Source organism: Falco biarmicus, chromosome 3 (genome assembly GCF_023638135.1).
Source record: "Falco biarmicus isolate bFalBia1 chromosome 3, bFalBia1.pri, whole genome shotgun sequence".
Lineage (NCBI taxonomy): Eukaryota > Metazoa > Chordata > Aves > Falconiformes > Falconidae > Falco > Falco biarmicus.
In genome coordinates this window covers 18,592,119-18,616,943 of record NC_079290.1, presented here as the reverse complement: position 1 = coordinate 18,616,943, position 24,825 = coordinate 18,592,119, and the positions used below count along the sequence as shown (strand labels likewise).

General features: G+C 38.9%; 1 protein-coding gene across 6 annotated transcripts; it reads left to right on the top strand.

The window, feature by feature from the left end:
• Nucleotides 1-323: 323 nt before the first annotated feature.
• TBC1D31 (TBC1 domain family member 31) lies at nucleotides 324-24,214 on the top strand. Of its 6 annotated transcripts, none has more exons than XM_056332534.1 (22): nucleotides 325-492; nucleotides 2,282-2,428; nucleotides 2,989-3,104; nucleotides 4,991-5,169; nucleotides 8,104-8,255; nucleotides 8,663-8,822; nucleotides 9,050-9,250; nucleotides 10,427-10,600; nucleotides 11,447-11,526; nucleotides 11,629-11,775; nucleotides 12,037-12,170; nucleotides 13,175-13,308; nucleotides 13,903-14,082; nucleotides 15,141-15,325; nucleotides 15,938-16,090; nucleotides 17,239-17,374; nucleotides 18,304-18,396; nucleotides 20,135-20,275; nucleotides 21,304-21,498; nucleotides 21,948-22,107; nucleotides 23,013-23,129; nucleotides 23,840-24,214. In XM_056332534.1, the coding sequence occupies exons 1-22, from the start codon at nucleotides 416-418 to the stop codon at nucleotides 23,980-23,982; spliced, it is 3,204 nt and encodes a 1,067-aa protein (XP_056188509.1). In that variant the 5' UTR covers nucleotides 325-415; the 3' UTR covers nucleotides 23,983-24,214. The 6 variants fall into 6 exon arrangements, with proteins under 6 accessions (XP_056188510.1, XP_056188512.1, XP_056188509.1 ...); XM_056332532.1 differs by having other exon boundaries at nucleotides 326-492; nucleotides 15,093-15,325; XM_056332533.1 differs by having other exon boundaries at nucleotides 328-492; nucleotides 15,093-15,325; nucleotides 21,948-22,095.
• The last annotated feature ends 611 nt before the right edge of the window (nucleotides 24,215-24,825 follow it).

Sequence of the window (24,825 nt, the reverse complement as noted above, 5' to 3'; positions counted from 1 at the left end):
GGCCCTGCACATGCGAAAGCCTGGAAAAAAGTATTAATGTCCCATTGCGCCATGTTATAAACATGTTTGCCTGATAGGAAGAAACACTATATTAAAAAATTTATTTTTTTTTTTATAAGACGTGGCCTACACTTTATTATCCGACGCTGATAGCGCTCCGCTCCGTGGCCCCCCGCCTGACGCCCGTGAGGGAAACGACAACTCCCGGCAGGCCCCGGGGCAGGGCGGGCCGGTTCCACTCCCGGCAGGCCGACGGGGGGCGGAGGGGGGAAGCGCGTCCGCCTCCTCCTTACTGCCCTCCATTGGTAAAGCGGGAGCGGGCTGTACCATGCGTGCGGTGCCCCCCTGCGCGGCAGCCGTTGGAGGGCCCTGAGGGGAGGCGGCGAGCGCGGGAAGCGGTGGCGCCGGGCCCGGGATGGAGCGGTCTGACCTGGGCGGCCGGCAGCAGGGGCCCATCTGGCACCGCAAGCCCTGTCCGGCGGCGCGGCGGGGGTAATGACCGCCCAGGGGCGGGGGGCGGCGGTGGTGGCGGGGCTTCAGCTCGGTGCCGAGCCGGCGGCAGCCGTGGCCGTCCCTGACGCTGCGCCGCGGAGTGGAGGCCGAGGGAGCGGGCAGTGAGGGGGTGGAGGAGCCAGGGCCAGCCGGAGCCCACCGGAGGTTCTGCAGGCTCGGGGATGCCCGCTTAGGTAACGGCGAAAAACGTTCCCTTTGAAGGTGGAGTTGGTCCCCCAGGAGGCTGTGAAACCTCCGTGCTCAGAGGTGCTCGAAGCCTGGCTGAGCAAGGGCTGGGCAGCCGTCCCAGTTTAGTTTTTTGGGTTGTAACTGTACTGAACAAAACGCCGTGGGTGAATTCCGACAGTTCAGTTGAGGGGCGAAGTACTACAAAGACATCTGGCCCAAGCTGAAGAGCAGCAGGGTGAATGCTGGTTTTGGGGTACCTGTATGGTGTTTGACCTGAAGAGTCCGGATGCAGCTCCAACAACTTTATTCTCCTGGGTTAGTTTAGTGGCAAAGGAATTTTTGAAAGGCAGGGAGTGGTGTTGAGGAAGTCCCGGGAGATGCTGTAACTACACTGTTATGTACTCATTTCAGGGTGTTTTTAGAAGCAGAAGTCATACTTCACTTGTGGGTTTTTTAATGACATTAAAGGTGCTTAACATCGCTACATTTTAATTGTAGTTTAAACTAGCTTAACATCTTTCTAATTTCATTTTTATGGCCTTTCCCTTCTATTGCAGAAAAGAATGGGCTTAACAAAATGAGGTGCAATTTTGTCTCTAGTCTGGCCCACAGCTGCGTGGCCCCTCTTCTTATACTCACACTTTGTAACATGCACCAACAGTTGCATGCAGCTGCTGGGTTGCTTATTCTGCTCTCTTAGAAACTGGTGTCTCAGATAGCTATCAGTGTCTTAAATTGCCATGGTCACAGTATTTTGCAAGTGCCCTGCATTCTTCAGTCAGCCTGCCAGTATCCTGTACAGTTTTAGATATTTAGTTTTACTCTGAGTTTGCATACAAGTAATGATAGAAAATAATTGGTTTGCTGACTGTTAGCCAAAAAATATAGAAGTAGCAGATCTCCCAAATCTTAACCTCCTGCTTCCTGGAAAAACCTTCCTCTTACAGTTTAGTCTGCACATGGGCTTTGTTTCTGCATCTGGCTCTGTTTTATGCCGACAGCATGGTACAAGGATAGGATGTGGACACACAGCAACTTTTGTTTCATAATATCTCAGATGAATAATGATAAAAATGGCTTTCTTCATGCTTTTGAAGACTCTGGAAAGAAGTGGTATTAAAACTAATTTCCCCCTACAGCTAATCCAAGTGATTTCTTACAGTAATTCATCGCTTCTCAGTTTTCCAGTTTGTTCCTTTGCAGTGATAACGAAGAGCCAGGTTCCGTGCTGAGTGCTGAACTGGGCTTTCATATACATTAGCAGATGATACATCAGTACGCAAGTTAGTGTTAATCATTAATAATAGAAATGAAAATCAGGTAACCAGGAGCCACATGAAAGGATCGTGAATGGTGGATTTTCCCCATCTGCTTTACATGTCTCCTAACTACCTTCCAACATAGTGAATGACTTCCTTTATTTAGTTTGGTTTTTATATTAGAAATATGGGGGTTTCATGGAAGAAGATTTTTCTTAGAACACTATGAATGATTAGTATTGTAAAACCATAAGCTAGGAATATTTTAATCCTAGGTCTTGGAGAAATATGTGATAATAAAACAATTCTAAGCATGGTTGTTTTGCTTGCTTTCTTCACAGAGTTATAGTAAACATAATTCATAGTGTCAAAGGATACCATTCAAAGACAATACGTTTTCTGAATGTGGCTTTTGACAGTTCTGGAGATTCTCTACTTGTTGGAGACTACCAAGGGAATATATATGTTTTTGACTTGAGTGGAAACAGGTAAGGATATTTCTATCAAGACATGTTAATTGTCCTGACATTAGTAACATCTAGGGGTAGGGAGCTTGCCTGGACAGCATGCCACATGAATGTGTAAATAGATAGTAGTCTGCTCAGAGCTGAAACTACAAGCCAGTGTCTCATGTAGGCTCCCTAAATACTGTTTTATTAGTTCAGCTGCTTGAAAAAAATCAGAATTTTGTACCTCTAAACTGAACAAAGCAATTTTTTAGAACTGAAATACTACCACAAGGAGTTATTCTTTGGATAGCACCAATCAATTAATAATACAAGCCATGAATTACAGTAAACTAGAGCTAGTATTTCCATTTGCAGAAGTACATTAATCAGTCTTTTCAGTTTTACACTACTGAGTTTTAAAATATTTGCATTGATTTTTAGATTTATTGTAATTAGATGTGATTTATTTCCTCCGTTCTTTTGAGTTAATTGATTTTTTTTCTCTCAGTGATACATATTCAGACTAAATAAGTTATTACTTCACTTGACGTCACTAACCAAAGTTTCCTAACACAATGAGAATGTGTGTTTTGAAATAGGTTTAACCTTGTTCAGCGAACAATGCAGCCTTGCACTGCTTTGGCATTTAATCTTCGCAGAAAGACAGAATTCCTGGTGGCTTTGGCAGATTATTCCATTAAGTGCTTTGATACAGGTAAGGAGAAATGTAAAGACTTGCTATGTGGGTCGTTACAAAAACCTATATAACTTTAATTTTGATCTCAAAATTTTTTGTAAGTTTTTTTCATGGCATTCATACTATGTATTTCGTGCCCTCTCTTCAGAAAAGTTTGGGCCCATGTGGGTTAATAGGCCTGTGGGTAAATGAACCCTTTGCTTTGTCAAAATTCCTACTGAGTCACACAGGTATCCGTTTAATTGAAGTTTAGCACAGGATCACAATTATGTATGTTACTTTTTTAAATCAATTCTGTGTATGTTTGCTTAGAATGAGCTGCTCTATGTAAAATCAAACTAGAATCAGTTGATAGTGTGTTAGTTTGCAGCTGAACTGTTTATTAACTATATTAACAGTAAAATATATTAATGAAGTGACAATGTATACTAAAAAAACTGTCAATACTTTTGAGTATGCAAGTAGATCTGTATCCTTGTTCAAAAGTGATATTTAAAATTAACTTCACAGGTCAGCTGTGTGTGTCTGTCTTTATTAGAGGTTAAATGGTGAAACGCATTGACAATTCATTCTTCATAAATAATTTTAACCTATCAAAAAGTCCAGGTATAGTGTCTCATATCATCTGGACTTAAATCTTTTTTAAAAGCCATAGGAATCCCTCCTCTGCAATTGGAGGGTTTGAGTCTGGCATTGTCAGTGAAGATTTTAGTGTAACACATTGTTTCCCAAATAGAGGAAGAGTCAAAGTTAAGGTCTGAAATCCTCTGTGCTTTTTCTCCTCCTTTCAACCACAGGAAGACCAAATTTAAGATTTTGGATGCACTTAGAGAAATCATCCTAATTATTGCACAGAGTTCTGCATGCATATATGGTGCTGTTTCCAGATACCAAGTCATACCAAAGAATGTTTTAAAATATAATTCTTACTCACATAAGTCAGTATTAGGTGAACTATCCTTAGGGATGTGTTAGATAATACTTAGTTGATGGGCACCACCCCCTTCCCTAGAAGCCGTACTCTGTAATCCCATGTCTTCCTCCCAGGTGACAATAGCTGTAAGCACTCAATTGTTTGTAAGCACAGCAGAAAGTTTGACTGTTAGGCATTATGAGCTGCTTTATAGACATTTCCCGTCTTTGACATGACAGCAGTAGGTCAGGTGGAGCCACCCCCATGGGCTGTCAGGCAGGCTACCCAGTGTAAATAGTGTAATTGCCACAAGTACAGTTTGGTTGCTGGGGGAAGATTAGTGGTCATGCAGTCACAAGTGGGAGACAGTGTAGTCAGAGGAACCATTTCCTTAGTATGCAGTACACAGCATAAAAATGTTTTGGACTCTAAAGGAATTAATGATGTGTTGCTTTCTGACTGTGCCTTTCTATAGTCATAGCCCGTTGTCATTAAGCCTTTCTTCCTTGCACCTGTAAATAGCTGTGTGATCATTCATACATATTGTCCACAAGTAAAAACAAGTGGAGAATTCTAAATAGAACATTCAGTCTTAACTTCTAGAGATTGCTGTGGGTGTTCACATCAGATAATCTGCCTACCAGGCATGCTGAATTTACCTGATCGCAGTGTTCACGTCTTTTTAAGATTGATCCTCAGGCTAAATTGAACAAGTCTGTGCAAGTTGGCTTTCTGTGTAGAAATGAGAATAACTTATGGAAACTGTTACTTAGAGATGAGGAGATGGTTATGTTTCTCTAAGGAATAATAGCTATATGAAGACTGATACCTTTGTTTCTTGTTTGTTGGGCTGTGATGGTAAATGATCATGTACTAGGTGTGCTTAAAAGTCTCTTACAGCATAGTGTTGGCAATAAAGTGTACAGTCATAGTTGTTTCACTTTGAATGACCTTCATATCCATTTCATTTTATTTTTTTTATCAACTGAAGAAACCAAGGAGCTAGTTAGTTGGATGAGGGGACATGATTCTTCAGTGTCTTCCATCTCTGTCCATGGCTCGGGCAGGTATGCCATCACTACATCCACTGATACAGCACAACTATGGGACTTGGACACCTTTCAAAGAAGAAGAAAGCTGAATGTTCGTCAGTCTGTGGGTATACAGAAGGTAAGTAAAGGATAATTGCTAAAGGGTGAACAAGCATACCTCATTAGGAGTAACACTGTGTGCTAAAATCACAGTACTTGAAAATATTTTTTAAAATACAACTGAATCTTTTCCATGTTCTTTGGGCATATCTCCTTAACTGTCATCCTGTCATGTCACCCCAACCACTGGAATCATAACTCAATAGGTGCAGAGATCTGCTGGGAACTTCTAAGGAACCTCCATCTTTAGAAATACTCAAAACTTGGTTGGGTATGACCTTTACTAACTCAGTTTAACCTAGAAGTTGGAACCATCTTCTAGATTGACCCTGCTTTGACCTGGGGATGGGCTCAAAGGACCTCTGGAGATTGATTCCAACCTGAACGATACTGGGATTTAAGGGCATTGTTAAAAACACAATTGTAGTGCCATAATGTTAACTTCAGTCACCACCACCTACCCCATTCAGCTGCTTATTCCAAAGCTGCTCTTTTTTCTATGCATGCGCTAAGCACTGAATGTGGGAACAAACAAAGCTGAAAAGTAACTCAGCAAAAAGAAGTTGCTGCTTTTCAGCCTAGTGGTTTCTTTTGCTTCGATTTGCTGCACAGACATAAGTGTCTGGAACAACACAGGGGATGAGAGGGATGGCACGTTTATGTCAGGGAGTGCTTTAAATAGGTCTTCCTTACTGTTACACTGCTTTAGACAGGTCTGCCTGCGCCACCAGATGTCAAACTTTGGCATAAGTACTGCAGAAAGTACTGATGCAGTGCCTGAGTATTGCTGACACACATGCTGGCTGCCCTGCAATGAGTAGTTTTACAAACACCACTTCAAACCAAAGTTCTCTTCTGGCTGGTCACTAAAAAGCCATGCTGATTTTGCAGAGAACAAGGCTATTCATTTGAGTGTTTTCACTGTGTTCTAGGTCAGGCAGAAATTTTGTCAGCTTGGAATAGTTACCTAGCAATTACTGTGGAAAATCATGCATAAATTTTTGTTCATTTGTTTGTTTTATTAAAACTGTTGTGTAGTGCATGTTGCTAAAATAATAATTATGTCTTCCCTCCAAAGATGGCTGCATTTCTTTAGCGGACAAGATTTTTCTACTGCTCAGTGTCTTTGTTTGTGTAGGCTGTGTGTAGGGGCTTCTTATTGATAAATGGCTCTTGGAATTTGGCAAGATCAGGATGTTACAGTATGGAAACAACCTTTAAATTCAAACAATAGTGGCTATGGTTGAATGAATAAATCACTGTTCGGGAATCAAGAGCCTGCACTTTTGGTTTGGCTCTACCATTTCTGATAGGACATTACGCAAATAATCCAAGTTATCTGGATTTCAGTTTCCTGTCTTTAGAATAGAGATAATGATATTCTGCTCCCATGCCACAATTTAAGACATACAGGTAAGTGCTTTATTAAAGATCAGATTTATTATTAGACACTGTCCAAAGTTGCATTCTTGCTTGCTGTCTGAGCCATTGTAGTAGTGTCCCACCAATCTTTGCGGTGTACTTTTTGATGCCTCTTTACTTAAGCCCAGTTGCACTCCAACATACACCTTCTGTTACGCTGGTATGGGGCAAAGCTAATTTGAAAAGACGGAGACTGAGCTGCACACTGTAACAATAGCGGGTGAGAAAGAATTGCTGAGAGAAGACATATAATGACCATTTCCAAAGCATCACTTCTTCTTCGACAGCTGCTTGTGACTATCTTGTGGTATTTTTGTAGGGCAAAGCAGAAAAAGAGGAACTGTTTGCAGTTTATCAAAATTTAGACTTCATCCATCTGCGTGATAGGCATTCATTGTCTAGGTAGACTTTCTCAGTGTCCCTGAAGGAGGACAGGCAGCTCAGTCTGGAGATAAATGACTCTGGTAGGTGAGCTTACTCTTTCCTCATAGGTAACTTTTGCTCACTGTCAAGTGACTAATTTGGCCTGAACATCCAACTTTCAGTCACTAACATTCAGCAAGGTTAATCCTGTCCCACGTATCCAGATTCACAGATTTTCAAGGCCTCAAGAGACCGTTCAGACCAAAACTTGGAACTTTGTAGCACTAACTGTTAGTCTCAGCCAGTGAGTACTTCAAGTAATCCCATACATGTTCAGATACCAGAAGATATTTTCAATTTAACCTTAAAAAGTTATAGGTACAGGGAATTTGCTGAAGCTGCCAATAATTTATCATTAAGTAAGAGTGTATCTGATGACATCCAAAAATACAAATAATCCAATTTTTTTTCTTACTGAAACAGATTACACATAAACAGTAGACATGTTGAGAATAATTGAAAAAATATATTTACAAGATTTTTGGTTTTATCTTCATTCATCCTCACAGTAAAATCTGCATTTTATCATTGGAGAATACATTGCTACGCTTTTTACAGTACTTTTTACGTTTAATAGTTGTACATAAAATAAGGGGTTTAAAAAATGAATGCTTCACAGAGTGCATTTGCAGGCTCTTGGTACCATTTGAATGCTGACACTAGTTTGCAGAAGATGCAACAAGCAGTTGCTCAGTGAGCAATTCTGGCTATTGTCTCCCATCCGCTCCTGCTTCTGGGTTCACGTTCCCACCATTTCTATTACGTCCTCTCTGGCACTCAGCAGAAACCTCCACAAGGCAGTTCAACAGTCATAAAAACACAGATAAAGGTTTGTGCCGCTTTTGTGAGTTAAACTGGCTTAGCAAAGGGTACAACAAGTTCTGAACCAGTGCAAGGGAGAGCAGGCCTGCCTAGGCTGTAACAGGGGAAGGGGGCCCACTGCCTGGGAGATCTAAGCCTTGCACTGCAGCTGCGTTACACAGTTGTAGTCATAGCCATACTGTCATGGTTTCTTGCTGTATTTTATTTTGTAATGCACTTTGGTCCAGTTTAAAGGGTACTTCCTTGACAGCATATTCCATTTTTTTTCTTTTCCATATTCTTCCAGGTTTTTTTTCTTCCATTGAGTAACACCATCCTCAGCTGTTTCAAAGACAATTCTGTTTTTGCATGGGAATTTGATACTTTTCACTGTAAATACCAGTTGCCAACTCCTGTAGAAGGTTCTGTGTTACTTTATAAGGTCTTTGCCGTTACCAGGTAAATTGCTATTTTAAACATTCTAAAGGCAGACTGCAAAACCTGTAGTTTTAAAACAGGTTTTCTTTCATTATTTGTAATGTTTTATGGACATATTGAGCTTTATACTATGCTAAGCGTTTGAACTCTGCTGTGACTGATACTTTGAGCAAGAATCAATAGCAGTTTTTATTACAGTCCCATAGCAGTTGAAATAAAGTAAGTTGATTTTTAATGACCACTAAAATAAAATTTAAACTACCCTTTACAAAAGCAGCTTTTATTATTTAGGAGCTCTTTTGTTCTTTCAGGAGAGTATGACATGATTGTGGCAGTTTCAAAAGTGATTTGAGGGCATAGAAGGAAATGTACAATCTCTCTAAAAATTGCAGTATTCTGATGGAAACTTTACCTCATCTGTGATCCAGAGATGGCCGGATTTTTGTAGCTGGTGGAAAATCAAATCATCTTCATTTATGGTGTTTAGAATCAAAGCAGTTGATAAGAATAATCCAGATGCCTGCAAAAGTACAAGCTGTCCGTCATCTGGAATTCCTCCCTGACAGTTTTGATGGGGGCTCCAATCAGGTCAGTTTTTTTACAAAGCTTAAAACTGGAGTATTTGGTTAGTTAATTCAACACATACACTTTGAGGGCCTTTGGGGGATATGGGCCCATACCATACAAAAGGAAAGTTACTGTGCTAAATGTTTGCTCAATTGCTCCTTTAGCTTAATGGAATGTTATTGCTGAATTAGGTATTCCTCTTTGTTTTGCATTGACAGTATTAATTTATGAATTCTTTTAACTTATAGGTCCTTGGAGTGTTAAGTCAAGATAATATTATGAGATTTATCAATATAGAAACATGCAAACTTCTTTTTGACATTGGGAGCCACGAAGAGGGAATTAGTACAGCAGCGATTAGCCCAAATGGACGGTATATTGCATCAGTAATGGAAGATGGTAGCCTTAATTTGTACAGTGTCCAGTCTTTGACTCCAGAAGGAAATAAGGTAGAGTGCAGTAAATCCCGTTAAAGTTGATACTTGTCTGCAAATGACCACTGATACAAAAGTTAGGTAGACGTATGTTGGAGTACCATATTTCACACTACAAATAAAGAAAAAGTGGTTTGTAGAGTTCCCTTCATAGTTACTCCAGCCTGTCAGGTAATGCGATGTTTTTAAAGTATATATATCCCTGTGTTTCTGGTGTTGGGAGGCGGGCGAGATGGTATTTCTTTCTATAGCAATTTGTATGGACTAATTTCTCTTTAAAATGATATTTTAGGGCAGATGGAAACAGCATTAATTGTGTGGCTTGTTCTGTTTCCTATAGGAAATGTTTGGCAACTGATGCACTCTTAAACTGCCAGCATGAATGGTGTTTTTGTTACTGTGATTTTGTTCTTCTTACTGTGTTACTGGATACCAGCATGCATCATTATGGCACAATCATGCTCCTAATCCTTCCTAAATAACAAACATTCTAAATACCAGTTCTTACTTAATAAAGTAATTTATTAATGGGAGTCAGGTTTCTAAATCCAGAATTCCATATATCTTTAATCACCATGTCTTTGAAGTAAACAGTAACCAGCTTCGGATAATGACGGAGTTGGAGCTGAGGAAGGATGTGTAAAGATGTCACACATGCATTCCATTTGCACTTTTGCTGCTGGTTTGACATGAACTGGGATAGCCACTTTGTTACATGCTTTCCCAATCTCCAACACTGAATTAATACCTCCCTGACACTGAAGACTAATTATAAAGTTTGTAAAGGTCTGTTGTATTCTTTTTAACTGGTCCTATAGAAATGCAACTATTTTAGTGACATTGAGAAACACACTAAAGTAAATAACCTGAACGGTACGTGATACACGTTTATACTACCTCAATTATATTTTAGTGTTTTCTAAGCAAGGAAATAACATGATGTTTGAGTTGGTTTGGAAGCTACAAAAACCTTCTCACAGTTTTGCTATTTTGTTACAGCAGTTTTATTCACTGGTGTACTTATTCAGGAGTATACAGTCCATATATATTTACAGTATAAATGTCTTTCTTCTTCTTGCTATGGCCATCAAGGTCAAAAATATGGTATATAAAATAGACTAAACATCAAATTATAGTGTTATTTAATCTGTCTTACAAGATTTTAACTGAGGTATTTTCGCTTAATATTAGCCTCCACCACCTGTGTTCAAAGTAGTAGAAGATTGGTCCAAGTGCACATCAGAGCCAAATAAATTGACAAGAGTGGCTTCAGGAATGTCAGAGTGGCCTTGGAAATCCAAAAGAAGCAAAATTCAGACCAGACTGCTAAAACTGCAAGTGAACACATCACTGCAAAATAAAGAGGTGGGAAAAAGTTGCAAATATTTTGTTCTCCAGTCTGCAGCATTTAAATTTCATTGCAAAAAAATATTTAGCCACTTACTTTAAAGAGTAAGTTCTGGCACTTATTTACTTGGACGTTTGAGCAGAGAAGGGGATTAAGGGAGTTTTAGTACCATTTCCTCTCTCTGTTTACCCCATACTCGTGTATTGCATGACACAGCCAGAGCTGCCTCCAGTCAGCTTGGGGTACCTCTGAAGTTGTTCAAACAACTTGTGACACATTTGGATATTTTTTAGATATGATCTGCTTCCCTGCTGACAAACTGGCACTTCTAAAATGTCTGCCTAGAAGCCATTTCATTATTTGTTAATTATTCAGAAATTCATTACTGTTACATTTATTTCCCTTCTGTCAACACTGTGCCATCTTCTCTCACTGTCTTTGTCTTGCATCTCATACATATTTATATTCTGGTATTTATATTCTCATATATATACAGATACATATCTATATCTATACATATATCCTCCTGTTAACATTCATCTGATCTACTATGTCAATATTCTGTGTGGTTTGGCTATATCCATCATTTAATAACATATAGTTTAGTCAGTTAGGTTCCGGTCAGCTTCTAACTGGAATCAATGGTGGCTCTTCTTTGAGTTCAGTAGAAGATGATCATAGAATTATCTTTTTTCTTGTTGAAATACCTGGGATTATATAACAGATAGCAGTACATGTTATTTTATTTTTTTTAATATTACGTTAGGAACTTCAATATTTAGCTATTATAATCGATTAGAGTGCAAAGAAAGAGATTATGAAAGAGAAATCCTTGCATTTATTGTTGATCCCCTATTTTGTAGAATGAATTGCCAGGCAGATTAAACAAGAAACGTCTGCAGTCCTTACTGAAAGGATTTGGAGAATATCCAGCAAAGTACAGGTATTTTTGTGTGCGTGTTCATGCTTGCACAAAATAAAATTGCTTCTGTTTGCTGGCCTGTGAAAGAGAAGTTGCTTGACTAAGTCTGCATTTTAATTGCAGGATGTTTGTTTGGCGTTCCTTATTACAACTTCCTGAAAACCACTTAGCATTCAGTAGCCTAATAGATAAGGGCACCCACAGTGCATTTGTGAATATTCAGAATGAGTATCCCATCAAAAGTAGGAAACTGCTGAGAGTTTTGCAGAGGTAAAATATATTTTTATATTTTATTTAAATACTATAGGTTTTTATTTTCATATAGTGATCTGGAATGTATTCAATAGCCGGAGTCAGCTGTAAGAAAAATTCTAAAATGAAATAATACTGCTGTCATGCAGTTTTGTTTTTATAACTCATGTAATTCCACATCTATTGTGACGTTTACGATCTTCTGTGTTGTTCTAAGATGCACATTATATTTCTGTTTGGTTTTGAATCGACGTTTTCTGCACCTTTGTTTGCTCACAGAACCTTATCAGCTCTAGCTCATTGGTCTGCTATCTTTGCTGAGACACCTTATATCCCTTTGCTAGCATTCCCATTCGTAAAATTATTCCAGAACAACCAGCTGATCTGCTTTGAAGTTGTTGCTACAGTAGTAGGTAAGCAAGGATTTTAAAAACTCAAATATGCTGCAACATGTTTAAGCTTTCCCATGCGAAAGAGCTTTTCCTGATGAAATGAATGAGGTATTTCCTAAGAGGTCACCAGCTTCTCTTCCAAAGATGCTGCCAGAAATATGGAGCAACTGCATGCTTAAAACAAAAACCTGCTTGTAAATAAAACAAGATATTAGACTTGCTTTTGCAGTTTTTCTAGCAAAAAGATAGCAGATTAACAGTATTCGTGAAGTCTAATCAGCAAAACCAAATGTCTGTAGCATAATTATAACTAAAACCTCTGAGACGTGGGAAAAGTAGTCACACCTACCCACCTCACCCCACCCCCTCACCCACTCCCAGTCAAAAAGGAATGATCTCTTTTAAGGTTTTACTGTGTTTAGTTGTCCTAAGCATGTGGTAACTCAAAATTAGACATTTGGCTGAAAGCTGGCTATGGCTGTCTTCTGGAGCAACATTCTAAATTAAAGTGCTTTACACTTAAATTAGTTGTTGCAGCTGCTGCTAAGCCTACAGAAGATATGTGCTGCCAAGCATACATACCCACTTTGCAAACACATGCTGTTAGTGAATAAGTATCCAAGTTTACAGAAATTATTCTTAGTATGTTAAAAAATACTTGACCCAGGCTGTAGTTTCATGGGATAGAAATACAGGTTTAAGTATTCCCATCTGCCTCCAGCCATTTAGTTCCCCAGCACACAGACTTTATTTCATTTTATTTTTGAGCCAGGTTAGTTCCCCAGTCTTTTTCACAGCGTACTGACACTAACAGTCATGCCAGTGCAGCTGGAGGAGCAGTGTACTGTGGGAATGGTTTAGGAATAAATGCTAGGGAAGAGGAGAGATGGGAGTATCTTAAATAGGTTTTGCTGCCTAAAACTGCCTCTTAAAATCATAGTCTTTATAACCAGACCCTAAGGCTGTCAAGAGTTTTATTACTCTGGATTACAGTGGATTGTGTTTGGCTTTTTATTCTCTTTCAGTTAATTTTTGTCAGCACTGGTTTGAGTATTTCCCCAATCCTCCAGTTAATGTCCTTAGTATGATGGAAAACGTTCTGGCACATCATGACAAACAACTGCTTCAGCATTTAATAAAACATAATGTGACTTCACAGGTAATATTCCAGCCAGCTTTTGTGTATATGATATACTGCAGTGAATGATAGTGCACTAGTCTTTCATTTTTACATAGTTCTTTTTTGAAGGAGTTTTCTTTAAATAACAATGAGTGCTGTGGGAGTGTAAGGAATGTGTTATTGCTTTCCTGCCACTTTTCTTTTTCCATGATCATAAATCTCATATACATGCAACTGTAGTTCTTGGAAGTCTTTTGCTTTCAAGTCCACATTGCTTAAAAATCTGCTAATTGAATTATAAATGTTTGGGTGTTTTTTTTCAAGTGGACATAAGCATGATGAATTAATTTTGTAATCCTTATTTATCATTAGGGATTATTTCAGTTTCACAAATCTAAACAGAAGATTTAGATATCCAGGGAAATAATAAATTTATTTGTAGTTACCCCATATTAATTTTGAATGTTTATAGTGTGTGATGAAACTTATCTTCAAATATTCTGGTTTAGTTCCTGTTTCTTTCATAAGTAATTGATTATTGGTATAAGGCAAGATAATTTCTTATTACTTCTTTAAAAGGAATACTAAAATTGCACTAATGGATTATTTTGTCAATTTTCCCAAATAATGTAGGTTTATGCTTGGCCTCTTCTAGAAACACTGTTTTCTGAGGTTCTAACAAGAGAAGAATGGCTGAAAGTCTTTGACAATATCTTCTCCAACCATCCTTCATACTTTTTAATGGTTGTTGTTGCCTATATTGTATGTTCCAGAGCTCCCTTGCTTCACTGTAACCAAATGGCAGATTTTGAGGTAAGCATCTTCGTATTTCAGTCATATGCAAGTGCACCTACAGAGACATATAAAACATTGTATCTGTTGTTACAGAGCTTAGAAGATGTTTCATTTCCATGTTAACATATTATTACATGTTTCTGAACAATGTCATCAAGTACCTGGCAAATATACAATAAATGAGTAAAACATTGAGCAATTTCCGGTAGTTTCATGCAACGAGATCTTTAAAAGCTTTCATAAGCTTTCTAATGCCACTAAAAGCCATTTTGTACATGTGAGTAGTTCATCAACCACAAAATAATTCTGCCTCTTTTTTGGACTTCTACTTGTGGAGACAAGGCACAGTCATTCTGTCATCTTGTTTCATCATTTTGCTTTCAGATTTTCAAAATTAGGCAGTAGTATTTGATGTTCTCTGAAGCTAAATGAAAATGTTTCCTTATGTTTAGCCTTAACATGGGAGAAGGAGGCTTTTTCATACGAAAACGTCTCTGTAGGCAAACAAAGGGTTCTATCTTGAAAATGTGCTTGTAAGCAGTTAGTTTGACAGGCATCAAACAGACATTATTGCTACATTTAATAATAACCAATTTAGAGATACTCTTGGCGAATAAGATCTTTGACAGGAAGGAATAGTCCTGCAAGAAGAGGAACTTCCAGGCTTCATGTTTGAACACCAAAATTCAAGGGAGATTTATCCACTGGTAGGAACCTCCTACCAGTGCTGCCCTGTGCAGGCAGTTGTACACTCTAAATTCACACCTAGCTTTCCAGTTCCCTTACGCAACTGTCGTTTGAAGAGAAGGAAAAGAGCCAGAGCATATTTGTACAGCTTGAAGAGGTTTGGGTCAAGTCATTTGAGGAGGTGATATTTTACGAATTGGTAGGGATAACTTAATAATCCCTTTTAAAATCAATTTTTGGAATCTAGATCTTGCTAATTTACCTAATTATTCCCAAACAGTTAGATAAAAATAAAATGCTTAATCTTTTGTAGAATGTAAATGGGAGCATGTCTCTTACAGTATTTCTTTCATCATCGTAACAATCTGGACATTAATGCTGTGATTAAGGAAGCTTATCATCTTATGGAGGCTACGCCATTAGATATCCATCCACAGCGTATGCTTGATGACTTCATACCACTTACAAAAGGACAGTACCCTGTATTTAATAAATATCCCAAGTTCATTGTGGATTATCAAACTCAGGAACGGGAGAGGATCCGACAGGATGAAATTGAATACTTACGAGAGAGGTATTAATGGGAAAGTTGAAGACGATATCAGACTGGGAGGGACAGGGGGGTGCGATTGCCTTTTTCTGTTGTAATGTGTATGCTTGAGAAGAGGGACAATTAAGAAAATTCAGGAAGATGACTTTAAATAGCTGCCAAAGGTTAAGAGTTGTTTGGTTTGACACATTTTTAAGTTACATATTTTAAGGCCGTCTTATCTTAAACAAAAAATGTTTGTTAATACAAGAAAATATTGGACAGAACTTGGAAGCCTGTAAGTGAGAGCCTAAACCTCTGTTGACCTTGTAGTGTCTAACTTCCCGAAGGGCCAAGAGTTCTTAGCGTGCTATTAAAATCAGTGGGTACCATGATGCCCAGGCACCTTTAGAAACTAGTTTTTGTTAAGAATGTGAGGAAGAAAATGTCTGCACTCATCTGAAATGCCCTGTTGTCTGTAACGGTCAGTACTGTAACTCTTCCTCACATACTTCATCAGTATCAAGGGAATGCCAGACTCTTTCATGACATCTTATTTCAGCAGTTCTTTGCTAGTACAGACGTAAATTTCTAAGTAATCAAGTAATTTCTTGATGCTTGGCTTGAATTATTAACATGTGATCTCCTTCCATTCAGACAATTAGCGCATGAATTAGAAGCTAAAACACAGGAACAGAAAGCAGAAGATGAAGCCTGGTATCAAAAGCAGGCATTACTTCGAGAAGCTGAAGAACAGAGGCGAAAAATGCTACTGGAAGAAGAAGAGAAGCTGGCAGAACAGAGGCAAAGGTATTATAAGAAGCATTAGGCCTGGCTACTGTATCCTGCTATTACATTTTTAACCATGAGTAAAGGCAAAATAACCACTAATTTGTAGAAATTGTAGCGTGGGAAAACAGTGTGGTCTGCTGGGTCCAATTTTGGTGTGGGAACGAAGTGATCTGGGTTGTGTTACTGCCTTGCCTGAGGGAATACAGCAGATTAGAGGCCAAGTCACTTCATATTTTTTGTCTCAGCCCCCAGCCTTTTGGTTGGTCTCTTCAAGTTGTGAATGCTTTTAAGCAGTCGATTGCCATGTGTTTGCACACTGAGACTTCAGACCTACACCGTGAGCAGACTCACACTGCAAATACACGAGTCACTTATAGTATCAGTGACTGCACACATTCTTTTCTTTCTAGAGGATTTAGGGAAAAGACTGCTTTATATATTGGTTGCTGAGCAAATGGTTGTGTTGATACTGAAGCTGAAATGTCAGTTTGTACATTTTGCAGTTGTGAAGGTTTAAGAGAATTTCAACATCTCCAATAGTTTTTTTCGATCAACTACAAGTAACTGTAGAATCATCGTTTAGGCTGGAAGAGATTCTTAAGATTATCTTGTCCAACCATTAACCTAATGCTGCCAAGTCCACCACTGAACCATGTCCCTAAGCACCACATCTGCAAGCGCTTCTCTTAAACCTCTGCAACCTGGAGAGTAAGGTTTTTTGGTTGGTTGGTTTTTAAAAAGAGGGCAGTGAGCCTTTCTTTGCAAACTAATTCTTGAGTTTGTGGTTTTGTTCCTTGAAATAGTTTGATATTTTGCAAATAAATTTAGGACTAATTTTGTGCAGAAAGATGTACCAGGACACTGGCAGTTATTCTAAGGCATAGTTTCCAGTTCTGGATCATTGCAATAGTAAACTAGTGCTTGTTAAAATAGAATAGAAACAGGACACAGGACTTCAAAGCTTAATTGGGGACATTGCTGTTAGAGGATGTCTCTGTGGCTGTGAATTTAATTTTGTCTCGTAAATGAAAACTGGACAACTTACAAGATAAATTAGACGTTAGCTCATAGTCACTAACGGATAACTGCAGTGCAAGCTTGTGCTGTTTGGTACTGAGCTTTCATATATACAAGTTCCCTTGTTTCTATTTATTTTGGCTTTGAAGACTGGCTGCTGTGAAAAAAGAGCTGAAAGTAAAGGAACTGCAGTTTCTAGATGCTTCGAGAAGGCGTTTTCTGAAATACCAGCAAGATCAGCATCAAATGGAACTGCAACGTCTTGATGACGAAATTGCGAGAAAGGCTGAGTATTGCTCAAGATATTCTTTTCTTGAAGGTTTATTAGTGAAAATAGACAAGGGGAAAATGCATGACTAAAATTTCAGTTGATTACTGTGTTTTGTGAGCCTAGAGGTTGTATGGGATTGACTGCTTTAAGTGATAAATGCATAATTTAACAGTTTTATTTGGCACTTACTATGTTCCACTGGCATGCTTTAACCGGCAAAATTCCTGAGAAAAGCCAGATATATCTGTATATTGGCAGTGTTGAAAAATGTAATGAGCTCCTTAAAGGACTAGTGAATTCTGAGCTGTCTGTGGGCTGCATGTCCAGATTGCAAATCAACTCTGCCATTGATAGAGAGGCTCCACAGCGGCCTCTGGCCAGGCCTGGCTCTGTTCCCGTGCTACTAGCTCAGGCACCGTGGCGTACAGAAGATGAGAATGGAAACTTTTGAACCTTGTGGGCATGAATTGAGTCCTTGTAGGGCTACTCCTTGTGTCTCAGTACTACACTTTGCAGAGTGCAGCGCAGCTGCCTGTTTGTTTCCGCAGTCAGGGCGCTGTAAGGTTTGAAGCTCCAGCTCAGCACAGGTTCTGCCGGGTGCAAAGTGACCCCTTCCCTATCTGTGTACTGTCCTCCGCAGCGTTCTGACTTCAGAGACTCCTTGTTGGATTCAGAGCTACATGTAGCAGGTTATTAGCGCTAGAGCAAGCCTGACATTTCCCTAACATGCTTGGCTGGATGCAAAACTATTCTTGTGCCTCTTCTTCACCTTGGCCTGTGCTTTTGATGTGTAGTATTTTCCATTATTCATGGTGTGACAGAAAGTTAACAAGAACTTAGAAGTAGGGTGTGGCTTGGGATTTTGGACATTCTTGATACTGTTTTTTAAAGGAAGAAGAATTTCTCCTTCACTGTGTTTTCATGTGTTTCTTTTCTTCTCAAGGCATCCATGAGGGACCAGGAAACAGCTGCTACTATTCAAGATATAGAAGTACGATGGATGGAACTTGAATCACAAAGACAGCTTTTTGAACAGGTAATTATTAGGGAGCTATACAGATGTTTATATTTAATGGTTCTTCCTTTGCAGTTCTTGCATTGGTCATTCAAGCAGACTTTGTTAGGAAAAAGGGGGCCTTTTTTTTTTTTCCTTTTCCTCTCTGATGTTTTTTTTTGTTAGAATAAAGCCTCTGTTGATTAAAGTATTAGTAGAATGCACTGTTAGATGTTTTCCTGGGAGAAAATACCCATGTTCTCCCCATTTTATTCTTCGGTGCAGAGGTATCATTTAGTTGCTGCAGGGTTTAGCTGTGTGCTCAGCTGGTTGAGAGAAGCAAGAAATGTGTAAAAAAAAAAGTCTGTAACAATATGTTCCTCATCCTAGAAACTCTTACCTTCTCATCTGTGATATCCAGATATATCTACGTTTTCTTGAGAGTACGGTATAGCAAATTGATGTATTTGATGAAAAAATGTCTTAATTACCAACAACATCATTAAGCAAAAAGGAGTGGGTGGTTTGTGGGGAGTGTGCAGTTCCTTTCTCAAATGACTGACTTATAATTCAGAAAGATCACTAATAAAGAGGTTTAATTAATAATACTGTTTAAAGTTAAATATGAGTTAATTATTATGAGTGACTGAAAAGCAAGGCTACTAATGGAAGGGTTTAGTAACTTCCGTAAGTGTTTAGAAATCACAGCTACATGTGCCGATCTTGCATATGTGCAGATCCAATGGCGTGCAAGCAGAAGTGGACATCCAGATAGTTAACCCCTATTTTGAAGCATGTGTTTGCTTATATTTGGCTTTTTAAAACTTTTGGCCATAGACTTTATATAATTTATATATTATGCTCAGTTATGCTGAGCATAACTGGGCTAAATTTCTTTTAGCATCTATTTATTAAATACACAGCCAGCTGTATTGTAGCTATATAACACAAACCAGGCTAAGTTCATTTGTGTTCCAGTACATGTAAAGTCAGCTGTTTAAGGGAGCTAATTCTACAGTGATCATCCTCTTTAGGCTATAGAAAGGTAGCAATTATTTAACTAACTGGGGATATGTGTCTACCCACAAAAGTCTGTATAAGCAGGCTTTCCCTGCCGTGCCCTGAACTGACTGTTTCGCTGCCGTCAGTGAGGGGCTATATTCAAGCTAAGAAGGCCATATGTGTTAACTTTGCTTTAGTACCCTGCTGGCACAGCTCAATAGATTCCCACAGGCCTGGGAAGGGGTTATGCCTTCTCCAAAAAACTGTGTAGATGTGCCCTGATGAATATGAAGAAAATGTGGTGAGAGGTAAAATTCTATTCCTAGATCTACTGCTGATTCGTGCTACTTTGGCAAATCATCTCTGCATTCAAGCTGCAGATGTGTTTGTTATAAGTTCCTGTACCGTGAAACAGGATTTATATTTGTAAAACATTTTGAGGTTTTGGCTAAAATGTGCCATGAAAGTACGGAATATTTTCATGATGAATCAAATTCATTTAAGTTGGAACTCTCTTTATGCTCCACTGTAATTCAGGGAGTGGAATTACATCAGGATCAGCCTGTGAGACCACTGTGATTATTCTGATGACACTATTTCCAAATGGATAAAACAGCAGGGACTATCAGTTTCCTGGGCAGTTGCAGTATGTAGTGGGATGAGACGTGTGGATATATTCAAATACTAGTCTAATGAAATTTTAATAAATGATAGAGACAGAATTACAAATGTGGGTTAGTAGCTTAGCAACAGTAAATTATCTTTGTGTGTTTGGCAGCATCTAATCAAAGATCAAGAGGCAGTTACAAAGGAAATGAAAGAAGAGGTGGATGCCCATCGAAGAAAGGTGGATCTGGAAGATCATCTTCTTCAGAGGTTGATGGAAATAGATAAAGAAGAAAAACAGAAAGCTCAGATAGTAAGCTGATTGGATCATAGCATGTATTTTGGGGAGTTAGTATTCAAACTAGTACTTGTTAATAGTATTTTAATTGCAATTAGCTAGTTCAGGTTAATATGACAATATTTTCTAAATAAATCTAATTTCTAGATACCTGTATTAATAGATTATGATGGTATTTTTAAAGTTTTGAGGTTTTTAAAAATCTGACTGAAGTGTCCAAACAGCTATGTAATGCTGAACTTCTCTGGGCCTGCCATGAATATTAACTTTTCTTTACTTCTTAGAACTCAGAAAGCATGTAAGACTCAAAAGTGCTTTTCAAAATAAATCATCCTCCTGTTAAGGAACATGTTTTATTTGTAACCATAATAAAACAGAAGTATGCCTCAAAAGAACTTTCAGTTGGTAGTACTTGGCAGGAAATTCAGCTGTAGAAGATGTCTTCTAGATCACAGTAATGAATGTGTGTAGCTTGACATTAGGAATTGTTCAGATTTTCAAGCTCAGAACTTGTAACTGCACAGTTGGAAAAATAGTTGCAGCTAACCCACTGCCCATATGCTTGGCATCTGCATTTATATTTTGTCTAGAAATAGACATATGGGTCTCAATTTTTGTAAACAGCCTTTGATTTTTGGAAGCAGATGGATGTGGGTGGAAGTTTTGGCATGCAGGTATCATTCTTATGTTAATTGCACCTGTAAACGGTATTAAATCCATACTAGGAAAGCAAAATCCCCAAAGTCATGGAGAGAGTTGAGGCCTCGTTCCAAAAGATATAAAAAAAGGAAAAAAACAAATCACAAAACAAAACAAAAAAATGACCCTCAGTAAGGGAAAGACAAAGAAGGGTGAAGAAGCAGAAGGCAGCCTTGATAGGTGAGACAGCCCGCTGTAATGAGTGGAGGAGTGGCACTGCAGGTACAGTCTCCCAGCAGGGACATCCAACGGTGATAGTGGAGAACAGTTTACCTTACCTGTATGTAAGCCTGTGTACTTAGAATAGACTAAATGAATTGCTAGTAAGAAAGATGTTTTATTAGGTGGCTGAAGAAAATGCAGCCAAAGCAGAGCAGAAACGCATTGACACCGACTGGAGGTTGCAAGCATTGCATAAACTAAGGCGTGAGGATCAGGACCGTGAGAAGCGTTATGAAGAGATAGCCAAGCTCCTGCATGACAACAGGGTGAAAGAAGCTGAACTGCTGAAGGCCATGAGGGAAGCAGAAGAACAAAAGGTATTTTTAGTATTTCTTTTTCTAAGTGGGACTGGTACAAACGTAACTGGGTTTTGCCCGTAACATGTCCATAACATAAAACTGAAAGATATTGAAGAAATATTTTGTTAGGAATCTCCTTTTAACAAAATTAAAAATAACAAAAAAAAATTTTGTTAGGACTGGAAGTTTGTGGAAGCACTAGAGCAAATTGGTGAGGATATTTTAGGCTTAGGGAAGCATATTCCTAATTCTGTAACTTCCTCTCAATTTTTTTCTCTGACCTAAGACTTTTCCCTTTCTCCGTGTGTTTAAATGAGAAATTTTTCAAAAAAAAGTAACATTCACTCATCTTAGCATATATTTTGATTTAAGAGTGAAGCATAATCTGTAATAATCCAGATGATTTTACTTGTTGCTTTTTCCTTGCAACATATATGTTAAAGACACATTTGATATCTGTTGCATAGTGGGAAGAAGTTATACAGAAAAAAGCTCAACTGGAGGAAGAGCAGAAAGCTGCTGCTGCTGCAAATGAACACAGGAAGCAGTTTTTAGAAGACAGAATGAATGACGCAGAATTGGCTGAAAAGCTGCAAAGGGAAGATGACTATTTTGGTGAGCATATAGGTAGTGCAGTTCTTTGGTGTGGATGTTAGCATGAAGCATTCGGTTAATGAATGTAAACTAAGTGTCCAATATTGGGGATAAACTTAAGCTTAACTCCTTTATATAAGTACTTTTTGGCAGTATTCTTTCGTGAAGCCAATGTATCAGGCCAGACTTGGAAAGGAATCTCACTTTGATATCTGTCAGATGCAGCAGTATAAATGGCATTTTTGATAGGAGCACAGGTATAGCTCGGCTTAAGCCAATCGTAAAACCACATCTCTTAGAAGTCCTCTGTCAAATAATGTCCTGTGATGAGGTGCAGTATTGTACCAACAAGTGACTTTGCCAAGTTTTTTCACAGGAAAAAACCATGTATGCACTTCCAGAGTAGGCCTGTACATCCTTCTCAAATACTGCATTTGTGGTTTTGTGGGTATTTCTCCTATTCCCCCATCTCTGCAAGGCTCACTCAAGACTAGTGATCAGTATTAAGATTAGATGATCGGTATTGCTTTGGGCAAACTGTTTTCAGACTTTTCCCTATTTACCTAATGGTTTTAGTATGGAGTAATTTTCAACTGCATATTACTAAAATGGGTGTCTCCTCCTAAAACTGCAAGTAGAAGTAGCCATATTCCACATGATCTTAGTGGCCCATTTGTCAGAAGATTAATTACATAGGAAGAAACAGCACATGTGGAACTGTGATTTCTTAAAATGAATGCAGTGAAGCATAGCTTTGACCCATAGAGTAGAAACATTGACTTCTAATTCTGAGCAAATTATACTTGCCATTAGATGGAGCGAGTGATTGTTCCAGTTTTGCTTCTTGGGGAAAACCTGTTTCACCTCAAACTAGAAAAATTCCGTAGAAATTTAAACACTTTTAATTTACAAAAAATCCTTCCCTCCATTTCCCACAGAGAGACACTGTGATTTAAAGGCCAGACGTACAGAGAGAGGGGTGGAACTCCAGCAGGTGCCAAGGACTGGAAACATCTGTCTGAATGATTTTTCTGCATCAGAGTCATCATCGCACAGTAAGTTTCTAAGATAGGACCCTCCTTTCTTTCACATTTCATTTCAGAAGCATTACTGGAGCCTTATTGTGCAATTGAGTCATTATTAGTTATGTAGGTGTTCAGTGGATAGTAAATCAGTTTATTGTTGGATTCTATTTCACACCTGAAAAAAAGTCTTTGCTACCAGGGGCAGCACAAGTAGGAAGTTCCTGAAGTGTGTCACATTGTGAGAGCGGTCCTGTTAAACCTCAGCCTAGTTGAATCCCATTCTGACCCGATCATTTTACCCATGCTTTTTCTCCCTTTTTAGTTAAGTATGATTTGGGGATGTTGAGAAGATGTAGAACTGTCTTTCATCAAAATCTTACTGAGAGTTATAGTCGGGAATTAGTCTGTAATCATTTCCTCTGGGCCGTACTAGCTACTATGGCCAGTGGAAGCACAATTTAAAGTAATATGCATCTTACGTGCAAAACTCTGCACGCGATGGGAAACACGTATCTATGGACCTGCCGTAGTGACCCATCAGCATCTGACCTTTTTGTAACAAAACACAGGCACAGCTTTCAAAGAACTTGTTTTTACAGGTCTTAGGGCTCTCTTGCATACAGCAGTACTGGTAAAGCACAGCATTTCTATGCCACAGGTAACTGTTTTCCAATAAGCATTCGTAGTGTTTATGGAAAACCATTAGTTGCAATATTAAGTCCAAGTTTCTGGCACTTAAGTGTCCTTAGACAGAAGACGAGGACTGGCGTGCCAAGAGCGGGAACTGATGGCGGAAGTCAGACGGCTCAGACAAAAGCTTATCTCACAGTCCCGAAGTAGACATCCTCCAACTCGTTTCCCAGCTACAAAGTGGATACCTTGAGATGGTTTGCTCTGGACCTCAGCTGTACTTTCAAATTATCAGTGAAATGCTAAATATGTATAGTGTGATTAAGGACTGATCATAGATTGTTTATTGTAAAAGCCTTTGGAATATTTTTATATAAAATCAAATGCTAGCTAGAAAAATGTGTGTTATTTGTAACCTTCTCATTATTTTCTTACTGACAATAATGCTATTTTTACTTTTAAATAAACTCACTTTTTACTATCAAGTTATTCGACTTGCAGTGGTTTTGTACTTTTATTTGTTCTGGTGGATGCCGTGACTTGAAGAAACAAACCACCGTTGAAATGTTGGTTTTGTCAGTGGTATGTAAGTGGATTCTACAAGTTGCAGCAGGGAGCTTCTCAATTAGAGGGAAAAATCCCTTCCATTGAGAGCCAGACACCAAGAACAAAGCCCAGAGAGGCTGTGGAGCCTCCATGTTGGAGACAGTAGCATGTTTATCTCGTAAGAAGGGGAGAGAGAATCTGAATAAACACACTGTTTTTCATGCTGCTAGGCTTGATTTTCACTGGCTAATGTTTTCAACCCAAGAGTAGAACATTATGTGGTGTTACAGTAAAAAAAGAATGAGACACGGTAAAATAAAGCGAATCATTCGTAACTGCTACGCACAGGGCTGGTACAGGAGTAGGCTCAGCTGTGTCAAAATATGAGGGTCTGGAACTGAAGTCGCTCTGCTTCCCGTGGGGTTTCGTTGATGCTCATGGGGGCGGCTGTATCGGAGTGGGGCTGCTCATGGTGCCCCATCGTGCAGGGGGCAGAGCCAGACAGCGCTTCTCGACAGCAGCTTTGTCACCTGGGGCCGAGAGCAGCCTC

What these genes read in the sequence shown, in the direction of transcription:
- TBC1D31 (XM_056332532.1), top strand. Translation starts at nt 416, where the DNA reads ATGGAGCGGTCTGACCTGGGCGGCCGGCAGCAGGGGCCCATCTGGCAC. An exon ending in TGTCCGGCGGCGCGGCGGGG is followed by an intron (nt 493 to 2,281) that starts GTAATGACCGCC and finishes CTTTCTTCACAG; the next exon opens with AGTTATAGTAAACATAATTC. An exon ending in AGTCTGTGGGTATACAGAAG is followed by an intron (nt 5,170 to 8,103) that starts GTAAGTAAAGGA and finishes ATATTCTTCCAG; the next exon opens with GTTTTTTTTCTTCCATTGAG.